Source organism: Phocoena phocoena, chromosome 3 (assembly GCF_963924675.1).
Source record: "Phocoena phocoena chromosome 3, mPhoPho1.1, whole genome shotgun sequence".
NCBI lineage: Eukaryota > Metazoa > Chordata > Mammalia > Artiodactyla > Phocoenidae > Phocoena > Phocoena phocoena.
The window spans coordinates 153,089,723-153,103,266 of NC_089221.1; the positions used below are offsets into that span (position 1 = coordinate 153,089,723).

General features: G+C 42.4%; 2 protein-coding genes across 2 annotated transcripts in view; one reads left to right on the forward strand and one right to left on the reverse strand.

Annotated features, from left to right (window-relative positions):
- Positions 1 to 13,531, reverse strand: part of UIMC1 (ubiquitin interaction motif containing 1) — a 191,398-nt gene extending 177,867 nt beyond the window's left edge. The window contains exon 1 of the mRNA XM_065873423.1: positions 13,405 to 13,531. The gene's annotated coding sequence lies outside the window, so the exon portion shown is untranslated. The remainder of the gene's footprint in view (positions 1 to 13,404) is intronic.
- On the forward strand, positions 6,009 to 6,494 carry LOC136121231 (FUN14 domain-containing protein 2). The gene has a single exon (XM_065875070.1). It carries the CDS (start codon positions 6,019 to 6,021, stop codon positions 6,472 to 6,474), a length of 456 nt encoding a protein of 151 aa, XP_065731142.1. The 5' UTR covers positions 6,009 to 6,018; the 3' UTR covers positions 6,475 to 6,494.
- Positions 13,532 to 13,544: the final 13 nt, after the last annotated feature.

Sequence of the window (13,544 nt, forward strand, 5' to 3'; positions counted from 1 at the left end):
AAGGACAGCCTCTTCAATAAGTGGTGCTGGGAAAACTGGACAGGTACATGTAAAAGTATGAGATTAGATCACTCCCTAAACCATACATAAAAATAAGCTCAAAATGGATTAAAGACCTAAATGTAAGGCCAGAAACTATCAAACTCTTAGAGGACAACATCGGCAGGTCACTCTATGACATAAATCACAGCAAGATCCTTTTTGACCCACCTCCTAGAGAAATGGAAATAAAAACAAAAATAAACAAATGGCACCTAATGAAACTTCAAAGCTTTTGCACAGCAAAGGAAACCATAAACAAGACCAAAAGACAACCCTCAGAATGGGAGAAAATATTTGCAAATGAAGCAACTGACAAAGGATTAATCTCCAAAATTTATAAGCAGCTCATGCAGCTTAATAACAAAAAAACAAACAACCCAATCCAAAAATGGGCAGAAGACCTAAATAGACATTTCTCCAAAGAAGATATACAGACTGCCAACAAACACATGAAAGAATGCTCAACATCATTAATCATCAGAGAAATGCAAATCAAAACTACAATGAGATATCATCTCACACCAGTCAGAATGGCCATCATCAAAAAATCTAGAAACAATAAATGCTGGAGAGGGTGTGGAGAAAAGGGGACACTCTTGCACTGCTGGTGGGAATGTGAATTGGTTCAGCCACTATGGAGAACAGTATGGAGGTTCCTTAAAAAACTACAAATAGAATTACCATATGACCCAGCAATCCCACTACTGGGCATATACCCTGAGAAAACCAAAATTCAAAAGGAGTCATGTACCAAAATGTTCATTGCAGCTCTATTTACAATAGCCCGGAGATGGAAAGAACCTAAGCGCCCATCATCGGACGAATGGATAAAGAAGATGTGGCACATATACACAATGGAATATTACTCAGCCTTAAAAAGAAATGAAATTGAGCTATTTGTAATGAGATGGATAGACCTAGAGTCTGTCATACAGAGTGAAGTAAGTCAGAAAGACAAAGACAGATACCGTATGCTAACACATATATATGGAATTTGAGGGGAAAAAATGTCATGAAGAACCTAGGGATAAGACAGGAATGGAGGCGCAGACCTACTGGAGAGCGGACTTGGGGATACGGGGAGGGGGAAGGGTGAGTTTTGACAGGGCGAGAGAGAGTCATGGACATATACACACTAACAAACGTGGTGGGGTGGATAGCTGGGGGGAAGCAGCCGCAAGGCACAGGGATATTAGCTCGGGGCTTTGGGACAGCCTGGAGGGGTGGGAGGGGGAGAGTGGGAGGGAGGGAGATGCAGGAGGGAAGACACATGGGAGCACATGTATATGTATAGCTGATTCACTTTGTTATAAATCAGAAACTAACACACCATTGTAAAGCAATTATACCCCAATAAAGATGTTAAAATAAAATCTAGAAACAATAAATGCTGGAGAAGGTGTGGAGAAAAAGGAACCCTCTTGCACTGTTGGTGGGAATGTAAATTGATACAGCCACTGTGGAGAACAGTATGGATGTTCCTTAAAAAACTACTAATAGAACTACCATATGACCCAGCAATCCCACTAGTGGGCATATACCCTGAGAAAACCATAATTCAAAAAGAGTCATGTACCAAAATGTTCATTGCAGCTCTATTTACAATAGCCCAGAGATGGAAACAACCATCATCGGATGAATGGATAAAGAAGATGTGGCACATATATACAATGGAATATTACTCAGCAATAAAAAGAAACGAAATTGAGCTATTTGTAATGAGGTGGAGAGACCTAGAGTCTGTCATACAGAGTAAGTAAGTCAGAAAGAGAGAGACAAATACCGTATGCTAACACATATATATGGAATTTCAGAAACAAAATGTCATGAAGAACCTAGGGGTAAGACAGAAATAAAGACACAGACCTACTAGAGAATGGACTTGAGGATATGGGGAGGGGGAAGGGTAAGCTGTGACAAAGCGAGAGAGAGGCATGGACATATATACACTACCAAACGTAAGGTAGATAGCTAGTGGGAAGCAGCCGCATAGTACAGGGAGATCAGCTCGGTGCTTTGTGACCGCCTGGAGGGGTGGGATAGGGAGGGTGGGAGGGAGGGAGACGCAAGAGGGAAGAGATATGGGAACATATGTATATATATACTGATTCATTTTGTTGTAAAGCAGAAACTAACAAACCATTGTAAAGCAATTATAAAAAATAGAATAAAATAAGAATCTGCCTTCAAATGCAGGGGACATGGGTTCGATCCCTGGCAGGAACTAAGATCTCACATGCTGTGGGATGCACCACAACTGTTGAGCCCACGTGCTCTGAAGCCCTCGTGCCACAACAAGAGAGAAGCCCACGCGCAGCAAGGAAAGAACCCTCATACTGCAACGAAGATCCCGCATGCTGCAACTAGGACCTGATGAAGCCAAAATAAAAAAACAAAACAAAACAAAATTATGCTAAGTGCAATAAGCCAAACACAGAAGAACAGATATTGTATGATTCTACCTATATGAAATACCTAGAATACTCAAATTCATAAAGACAGAAAGTAGAATAGTGATTACCAAGGGCTGAGAGTAGGGGATAATGGAGAGGTAAATGGGTACAGAGTTTCAGTTTGGGATAACGAAAAAGTCCTGGAGATGGATAGTGGTGATGGTTGTACACAACATGAATGTGCTTAATGCCACTGAGCCGTACACTTAAAAATGATTAAAATAGTAAACTTTATGGTCTGTATACTTTACCAGAATGAAAAATAATTAATAAAGGCAAAAGAGGACATTTTCTGACAATAAAAGTTGAGTGAATTTCCCTTTGCAACAACATGGATACACCTAGAGAGTATTATGTTTAGGGAAATAAGTCAGAAAGAGAAAGACAAATACTGTATGTCATCACTTATATGTGGAATCTAAAAAATAAAACAAATAAATGTATATAGCAAAACAGAAACAGACTCACAGATATAGAAAACAAATTAGTGGATACCACTGGACAGAGGGAAGTGAGGCGGGGCAAGGTAGGGATATGGGATTAAGAAATACAAACTATTATGTATGAAATAGATAAGCAAGAAGGATATATTGTACAGCACAGGGAATTATAGCCATTATGTTGTAATAACTTTAAGTGGAGTATAATCTATAAAAATACTGAATCACCATGCTGTTCACCTAAAACTAATATTGTAAATCACCTATACTTCAAGTTAAATTTTTTTAAAATGTTAAAAAACTGAAAGAATTCATCATGAGCAGACCTGCACTGTAAGAAATACTAAATGAAATTCTTTAGTCTGAAGGAAAATAAGCCAGATGGAGACATGGAACTGCAAAATAGAATGAAGAACACCTGTTAGGGTGACTACATAGGTAAATACAAATGAATATTGGAAATGAATATTGACAGTTTAAAACAACAAAGAAAATAATGTCTTGAGGAATTTAAAATATACACTGAAATAAAACATATAGCAACAATAGCACAGAAAGCACAAAGTGTTAGAGTTAAACTATTTTAAGTTTCTAGCATTGTTCAGGAAGTGTGAAAAATACTAATTTAGGATAGATTGTAATGAGTTAAGAATGCATAGTATAATCCCTAGAGTAACCACTAAAAGAGTTATCAAATAATAATCAAATATCTAAATAGTTAAATAATAATAAAAAAATAAAAAGTAGAATGATAAAAAATCATTGTTCAATACAAAAGAAGGTAAAAAAATGGAATGAAGGAACAAAGAACAGAAAGAACAAACAAAATAAATAGTAAAATGGTAGAAATAAACACTGTATCAGTAATTAAATCGAAATGAACTAAAACACTAAATAAAAAACAAAGATTGTCAGGATTTTAAAAATCCAAGAAAAAAGCAAGAGACGAGACTTCCCTGGTGGTCCAGTGGGTAACACTCCAAGCTCCCAATGAAGGGGGCCTGGGTTCGATCCCTGGTCAGAGAACTAAGGTCCCACAAGCCACGTGATGTGGACAAAGAATAAAAAGCATATAAAGAAAAAAAGACATTAAATTCCCTAGTACCTAAAAAATATCTACTTCATGGAGGATGCTTAATAAATGTTTAATGAATTTTAAAAGTAGGGCAAAATGAAGGATAGAATGAGAAGGTGTAACATACTTCTAATACCATTTACACCAACTAGGTTGGCAAAAGCTAAAGAAGTCGGACAGTACCAAGTGCTGGAGAGAATGAAAATCAATGGAAACTCTTACAGTTTGCTGATGAGAATATAAATTGATACAACCACTTTAGAAAACAATTTGGCATTAGCTTATAAAGTATAACATTCACATACCCTACCACCTGACAATTCAACTCCTAGGTGTGAACGCTAAGAAGCTCCTGCCCAAGTGCCCCAGGAGATAATTATAAGAATGTTAATAGTAGCTCTGCTCACTATAGCAAAAACTGGAAACATCTCAAATGTCCATCAATAGTAGAAATGATAAGGCAATTATGGTATATCCACACAGTAAAATATTAACCCACAGTGAAAATGAATGAACCATAGTTGCTTGCAACAACATAGATCTTAGAAACTTAGTGTTGAATGAAAAAGGAAAATCACAGAAAAAAATACAAACAGTAGTATGATACCATGCTTATGAAGCTCAAACACAAACAAAATCAGGGGGCTTCCCTGGTGGTGCAGTGGTTGAGAGTCCGCCTGCCGATGCAGGGGACACGGGTTCGTGCCCCGGTCCGGGAAGATCCCACAAGCCGTGGAGCAGCTGGACCCGTGAGCCATGGCCACTGAGCCTGCGTGTCCAGAGCCTGTGCACCGCAACGGGAGAGGCCACAACAGTGAGAGGACCGTGTACCGAAAAAAAAAAAAAAACACAAACAAAATTAAACAATATGTTGTTTAGGCATATACGTAATTTTTTAGATTATTTATTTATTTATTTTTGGCTGCACCGGGTCTTAGTTGCAGCAGGTGGGATCTTCATTGCGGCATGCAGGCGGGATCTAGTTCCCCGACCAGGGATCAAATCCGGGCCCCTGTATTGGGAGCACGGAGTCTTACCCACTGGACCACCAGGGAAGTCCCTATAATTTTTTTAAAGCAAGGAAATTATAAATACAAAATTCAAAATAATGGTTAGGAAGAGATGGGGTAATAGATAATGTTCTAACTCAGATTGGATGATGACTTCATGAGTGTTCATTATATTTTCATTCTTTATAATTTATATGTAGTGTTTTATATGTATTAAATATGAACTTAAAATATTTTTTAAATAAGGAAAAAGCAGTAGAAAGGGTGATAGAAGCATGGAGAAATGAGCTGTTTACTTCTTCCTAGAAGAGAGGAGAAGTTAAGGAGAATTTCATCTAGTAGGTGTGTCAGGGGTCCCCAGGTTCAGTAATTCACTAGAAGGTCTCACAGAACTCAGAGCATAACTGCACTCACAGCTATGATATATTATAGCCAAAAGATACAAATAAAAATCAGCGAAGGGAAAGGGGGCATGGGGCAAAGTCCAAAGGAAACCAGGCACAAGCATCCAAGAGTCCCTTCCCAGTGGAGTCACACAGGATATAATTAATTCCTCCAGCATGACTATAATACCACTTGTGAAGTGTTGTCTACCAGGGAAACTTGCCAGAGCCTAGAAATCCAGGGTTTTTATCAGGGGTTAGTCGTGTAGGCACTCTCTGCCTACCATGTACCAAAATTTCAGGCTCCCATAAGGAAAGAAGGTGTTTAGCATAAACCATATTGCTAGCACAGTTTAGGCTCAGTGATCCACTCCTATATGTTAGGGTAGCTAGGAACCCTCCTGAAATCCAAATTCCCAGATGCTAGCCAAAGCCCAACCTTGAAAGCAGGACTTTCAAAGGATAGCACTCTCAGTCCTGCTTTATCAACTTTTTTCTGCATAGTAAGTAATACTGTTGCTGATATTTGAGGTGAAACTTCAAGAAGTATGTCAAATGGACAAGGTAATATGGTGGAAGGGCATTAAAGGTAAAGGTAGGAGACGAGCTCGCGAAATGGCCGCAGCCAGTCAAGGAAACTTTGAGGGAAAATTTGAGTCACTGGATCTTGCAGAACTTGCTAAAAAGCAGCCATGGTGGCGCAAGCTGTTTGGGCAGGAATCTGGGCCTTCAGCTGAAAAGTATAGCGTGGCAACCCAGCTGTTAATTGGAGGTGTCACTGGATGGTGCACTGGTTTCATATTCCAGAAGGTTGGAAGGTTGGCTGCCACAGCTCTGGGAGGTGGATTTTTCCTGCTTCAGCTTGCAAACCATACTGGCTACATCAAAGTGGACTGGAAGCGGGTAGAGCGGGACATGAAGAAAGCCAAGGAGCAGCTGAAGGTCCGCAAGGGCAGCCAGACACCTGCGGAGGTCAAAAGTAAAGCAGACGAGGTGGTGTCGTTTGTGAAGAAGAATGTTCTAGTGACTGGTGGATTTTTCGGAGGCTTTCTGCTTGGTATGGCATCCTAAAGAGGATGACTTCACTTCCTTATTCCTGGTTTTTCCAGCCAGCGGCCTCTTCACTCCGTCATAGGATAGCAAAGCCTCTCCTCTTCGTCCTCCTCTCCCTCGCCTTCCTCCCTGCCGTGGCGTATCTGAATGGCTTCTGTAGGCATCTGTTGGTACAAGTGGATAATGGCCCCACCATGACCTTGATGGCAAAGCGGCAACGGAAGAGACAGTAGACATTAACTCTTCTCCCACCACACTCCCCCCTTGACTAATCTCTAGGTCAGCAAGAATATTCCTTTGTCCCCTATGGAAGATACTTACCAGAACGTGGTACAAGATGGCTCACCGTGGAGTGTGAGTGGACCCTCAGAGGTTGTCCCAAACTTGATTAGGAAAAGAAATAGCAAGCATATAAGATACCTTACTATGTCCTGCCTGGAAAGGAACTGAATACATTTGCCTGTAAGCATGAAGAAAAAAAAAAAAAAGGTAAAGGTAAAGAGGTATGAAAAGATGCCCCAGTCGGGGAACAAACCACAGCGCTGAGGTCCTTTCAATATGGGTGGAGCACAAGGCACTTGGGAAAATATCAGAAGAAGGAAGTGGAGAGGGAAAGAGTCAGACTATAATGGGCCTCTTACACCACAGTGGGACATTTTAACTTTGTCCTGCAAGCGATGGGGAGTCATTAAAGTACTGTAGGTGAGGGAGTATAGTACAACGCCTGACTGAAACAGACTGCTTGTGTCCTCCCAAAATTAAGATGCTGAAATCCTAAACCCCACTGTGATGGTATTAAGAGGTGGGCCTGGGCTTCCCTGGTGGTGCAGTTGTTGAGTCTGCCTGCCGATGCAGGGGACACGGGTTCGTGCCCCGGTCCGGGAGGATCCCACATGCCACAGAGCTGCTGGGCCCATGAGCCATGGCTGCTGAGCCTGTGCGTCCCGAGCCTGTGCTCCGCAACAGGAGAGGCCACAACAGTGAGAGGCCCGTGTACCGCAAAAAAAAAAAAAAAGAGGTGGGCCCTTTGGGAGGTGAATAGGTGATGCGGGCGATACCCTCATTCATGGGATTAGTGCCCTTATAAAAGAGACCCTAAGAGAGCTCCCTCACCCTCTCTAACGTGTGAGGATGGAGGGAGATGGCTATCTATGAACCAGGAAAAAGGTCCCCACCAGATACCAGAGCTGCCAGCACTTCAATCTTGGACATTCCAGCCTCCAGAACTATGAGAAATAAATGTTTGTTATTTAATCTACTCAATCTATGGTATTTTGTTATAGCAGCCTAAATGGATTAAGACACTGGCACAAAATGTAGTAGGTCCTAAGTAAATCCTGTTGATTTCATGTGACTTAAACTACTATGCCAGTTCAATATCTATACAGATTTCTTGGCAATTCTTCAGCAGAGATGGTGGAACTTCATCGATCATTTTAGGCCACTCTAGATTTCCTTAGATACATTAAACTAGACTACATCACTCTGATCCATAATCAAATGCACAGACTATTAACTGAAACTGGTTCTAGGAATTGTGGGATCTAAAACTGGTTCTAAAAAAGCAGGATTTAGGGGGCTTCCCTGGTGGTGCAGTGTGGTTAAGAATCCGCCTGCCAATGTAGGGGACACGGGTTCCAGCCCTGGTCTGAGAAGATCCCACATGCCGCAGAGCAACTAAGCCCATGCACCAAAACTACTGAGACTGCACTCTAGAGCCTGCGAGCCACAAGCTTGTGCTCCGCGACAAAGAAAGGCCACCGCAATGAGAAGCTCGCACATTGCAACAAAGAGTAGCCCCCACTCACCACAATTAGAGAAAGCCCGCATGCAGCAACGAAGACCCAACACAGACAAAAATAAATAAATATTTTATTTATAAATTTTTTTTTAAAAAGCAGGATTTAGGTGATAGGGTCTTCACCAAGATGGAGACTAAAACGTAGTATCAATTTGTTAAATTACCAGGAAAATGTAGCTTTCAGAATAAACTGGTAACAACTACCATTTATTATGTGCCAGGCAAGGTGATAAGTAGTTTATAGAGATTGTTTTCGTTAATCTTCACAACCACCATTTAAGATGGGTATCATTTTCTCATTTACAGATGAAGAAACAGAGTCACAAATGTAAAATAATTTACCTACGGTCACAGAGGTCATGGGTGCAGAATGGAGCAGTTGATGTCAAGCTGAGTACCTCACAGCTTTAACTGACTGCCTGTTTTTTTTCTCAGAGATTATTGGGGTTAATCCCCATCCTGCTTGCCTCAGACATCATCCGGGTCCAGAACATCATAGCCATCCGTTGCACCTCATATGGCTCTGAATATCCACCCCTCCTTCCCCAAGGCAACTTGGCAGGGCCTAAAATGGTTGAAATCCCTAGACTGCCACTAGAGTGATGAGAAGAAGCAGTCTTATCTGTTTACCCTAAATTGCCATACAGATATGCTCATTTTTAAAGTGGGCTATTACATAGAAAAAGTTGGGAAGCTCTACTTGAATCCAGTCTAATCCTCCTCCTCTCAAAATCCTCTGGAAATCCCAATCTATGATCAGCAAACTCCACTATACCCTCAATCTGTCCTTGGAAAGTCACTTTATTAAAACTTGGCATCCCCTGAAGACACTGCTTCCCTGTATGCAGCCCTGAAGACACTGTAATAAAAATGACCTAGCCTGAGAAATAGACTAGAATTGTAGCAAAGATGTACCCCCGCAGAGTGAAGGCAAGTCGTTTTCTACAGGCAACTGTTTTCCACAATTTCCCTGAGGAGCACCCATGCTATTTTGGATTAATCTCAGGTTCGAATCGAATAACACTTGTTCATATCCTGTTAGTAAAACCTAATCTATGGCCACTTGTAACAGCTGGAGATGTGTTTGCAGAGATGAGAAGTAGAAAGCATCATATGGGGTAACCCAGAAACCATCATGATCCCCACAACTGTGGCTTCTTTGTCCCACCCTATGCACACTAGCCTTGGTTGTTGTATTACTCATGTTTTGTTTTGTTTTGTTTTAATTTTCTGTTTTATTTTATGATGCTTTGACATCTTGGGACCTTGCAGACCAGGATGGAACTGCCCCTCTCAGGGTTTGCTAATTCCTAGAGATAGAAAACCAACTGCCTTCAAGCACACCTTTCATATGCAAACCAACCAATCCAAACCAGTATCCCTAACCACCTCCTTTATGGACTCTCATACACCAAACCAATATTCTCACTACCCTAAATCACCCTAGGGCCAGGTACCAGAAAACCAGGGACCACTCCTATGGCCCAGAGCACTGTTGAAATTATTCAAACTAGTCAACCCAACCTCTTACCTTGCCTCACCCATTCCTTCCTGGGGAAACCACAATAAAGGCTCTGGGCAATGCTCTCCCCTCACACCTTCTGCCTCCTGACCAACCTTGGTGCTTCCCCATATGGCCCTGCATGGGCCTCTTGGGAACTGCACATAATAAAACTTTCAATGGCATTGAACTCCTGTGTCATCACTCAGTCACCTCTATAAATTAAGTCCTGGGCACAATCAAAACACTTGTCACTTCCATTACAGCAGTTAACATATACTCTCTGATATCATGTATAAGTAGATACTTTCATCTCCAGAATTTAATCTCCCTGAGAGTAGGAACCATATTTTACTAAAAAGCTCTGTAGGACTTGCCTGGTGGCGCAATGGTCAAGAATCCGCCTGCCAATGCAGGGGACACGGGTTCGAGCCCTGGTCTGCAAAGATCCCACATGCCAAGGAGCAACCACACCCGTGTGCCACAACTACTGAGCCTGTGCTCTAGAGCCCACAAGCCACAACTACTGAGCCCACATGCCACAACTACTGAGCCCACGTGCTGCAACTACTGAGCCCATGTACTGCAACTACTGAACCTGCGCCTAGAACAAGAGAAGCCACCACAACGAGAAGCCCGCGCACCGCTACGAAGAGCAGCCCCAGCTCATCGCAACTAGAGAAAAGCCTGCGCACAGCAAAGAAGACCCAACACAGCCAAAAAAAAAAAAAAAGGAATATAAAAAAATAAATAAAATTTTAAAAATAAATAACAAATAAAAAGCTCTGTAGTGTGGGTTTGCATGCCCAAGAACACACACACAATCACTGTTTATTCAACTGAAATGTTTGCTGAACTGTGGCCAATTTCTGTCCCTTCACAAAGCCATTTCCCTGGGATTGTTCTTCTCCCATAGCAACAATACACAGTAGAACATGTTGAGAAGTGGTTCTCATTTTCCACAGGGAAGAAATACAAAAGCCCCACAAATACAAGGCATCACCTGCACTGCTGGATCCCAATAAGGAGTCCAGGCCTGGATCAATATTAGAAGCATTTACTCAAAGCAGAAAAATGGTGACACAGGCTGTTCAGACACTCAGTGCTGAAGCTCAGGACTCTGCCTCAGTGACACAGGGGACAAATCGTGACAGCATTCATTGGAGAATAAATGGAAGTTATTTTGAGCATCTAATTGGATTGGGAGTGGGGAAATGGGGATTATTTATTATTATTTCCAATAATGTATAGCATCTTAAGTATCCCATTCTCAAGATTTGCTCCACTGTGCTTAAAAAATACATATGCTTGAGTGCTTAAAAAATACATATGCTTGAGTTCTGGGACTTTGACAAAAACGCCCTCTATCCCTTGGTATTTCTACCTGAACAATTCATGCTATGCAAATATGAGTAACTAGAAATCTTCTTTAAGATAAATAAGTAACATATAGTCATCGGTTTTTAGGCTGGTCATCTGGTATTGGCAAAAAGACATGGATTTGCAGTCTGAAGACTGGTGTGTTCAAGCACACCAGTGACTGGGCTCTGTCACTAACTAGCTGTGTGACCCTGATAAAAACCTTCACCTCTCTGTCTTTATCGTCAAATAAGAATCTATCATAAGAGACCCACCCTGAGGATTAAACGTTATAATGTATGTTAAAGGTGCTTCATAAACTATAAAGCACTCACAAACATCAGTCATCTATTGCATTGGAAGCTCCAGAGCCTGGCATGAGGCCTGACACAGAGCTGGTCCTCAGTATTTGTAGTCTAAATGAGTAAATACCACTGATGAGCTGTGTGATCTCAGGCAAGAAAAATCTCTCTCCTCCTCCTCTGATACCACTGTCCCCCTTGTTCACTGGACTACAGCCATACTGTCCTTTTTCCTGTTCCTCCTATACAGCAAGCTCAGTCCTGCCTCAGAGCCTCTGCTATTTCCTCTGCCTGGAACACTCTTCCCCAGCTCTTTGCATGGCCATCCCCTTCTCATCAGTCAGGTCTTAGGTCAAATGTCATTTCTTCAGAGGCTTTCTCTTACCACCCTGACTAATGTTCCTCCCCTATCATTCACCCAATATATATTCCTGTTTTATTTTCTCCTCCTGTTGACTTGTTTATTACACTCTCCTTCACTAAAATAAAAAATACTCTACTAGAGATTCTCTGTCTGTCTTGTTTACCACTGTATTCCAATGCCTAAGACAACATCTAGCTCATAGAAAACTCTCAACAAGTGTTTGAATAAATGAGGTTGGAATAACTTAATATCAAAAGTTTCATTCACTCAACAAATGTTTTGTATGTACCTATGAGGATTCAGGCTCTATTTCAATGTGCTGGGGATTCAGCTGAGAACAAAACAGACAAAAATTCCTGTTTTCTTGGAGCTTGCCTTCCAGTGGGGAAACAAACAATAAACAAGATAAAAAGCGAAGTACATACTATATCTGATAATAAGTGTTAAGGAGAAAAAAATAAATAAAGCAGTAAAGGAGGATATGAAGTGTGTTTGGAGGGGCATACAGAAATGCGAGACTGAGCCATGAAGCTATATGGGAGAAATACATTCCAGAAGGCCAGGGTAACTGGGACAGGAATGAAGGGATTGGAGGCTAACAAAATAGAGGATGACGTCAGGGAGGTTAAGAGAAGTCAGATTGTATAGGGCCCTGTTGGCTAACCCAAGGACTTTCTCTTTTACAAAGAGTAAGATAGGGGACCTCCCTGGTGGCGCAGTGGTTAAGAATCCACCTGCTAATGCAGGGTACATGGGTTCGATCCCTGGTCCAGGGAGATCCCACATGCCACAAAGCAACTAAGCCCTTGTGCCACAACTACTGAGCCGGCGCTCTAGAGCTGGCGAGGCACAACTACTGAGCCCACATGCCACAACTACTGAAGCCCACACGCCTAGAGCCCATTCTCCACAACAAGAGAAGCCACCGAGGGCTTCCCTGGTGGCGCAGTGGTTAAGAATCCACCTGCCAATGCAGGGGACACGGGTCCACGCCCTGGTCCTGGAAGATCCCACATGCCGCGGAGCAACTAAGCCTGTGCGCCACAACTACTGAGCCTGCACTCTACAGCCCACGAGCCACAACTACTGAAGCCCATGTGCCTAGAGCCCGTGCTCCGCAACGAGAGACCACCTCAATGAGAAGCCCACACACCGCAACGAAGAGTAGCCCCCCGCTCGCCACAACTAGAGAAAGCCCACGTGCAGCAACAAAGACCCAACGCAGCCAACAATAAATAAATTTAAAAAAAAAGAGTAAGATGGTAAAGTTTTGGAGAATCTGAGCACCGGGGTGTCATGATATGGCCTGTTATAAGAGGATCGCTGGAGCCGCTGTTTTGGGAATACCTTAAGGGTAAGCGAAGAGACCAGTAAGGATGCTACAATAACCACGCCAAGACATAGTGGCTCCAGAAGACTGGGGAAGGAGCAGGTGCGGGGTTGGAAGATTAAATTTTGGCTTTTGACAGTTACTTTGGAGTGAAGTTTAGGGGGAAGTCTAGGCTGGGGGTCAGCAGCTGGAATTCAAAAGGCAACAAATGTTGCCCTGCTAGTGAAATGAAGAAGATATTCCCACATAACAGAGCCTTCATGCGAAAGAAATGAGGTGTCAAATGCTGACCGGAGCAAGGTGAAAACCCTGAGCCAAGGCCTGCACGAGCCTGTCCCGGAGGGAGGGGTATGCGGTGGAACCGGCGACCGACTTCCGAATCCACTGCACAAGCTCCGAAGTCCCAGCAGCGTCGACGAGAAAGAACGGCA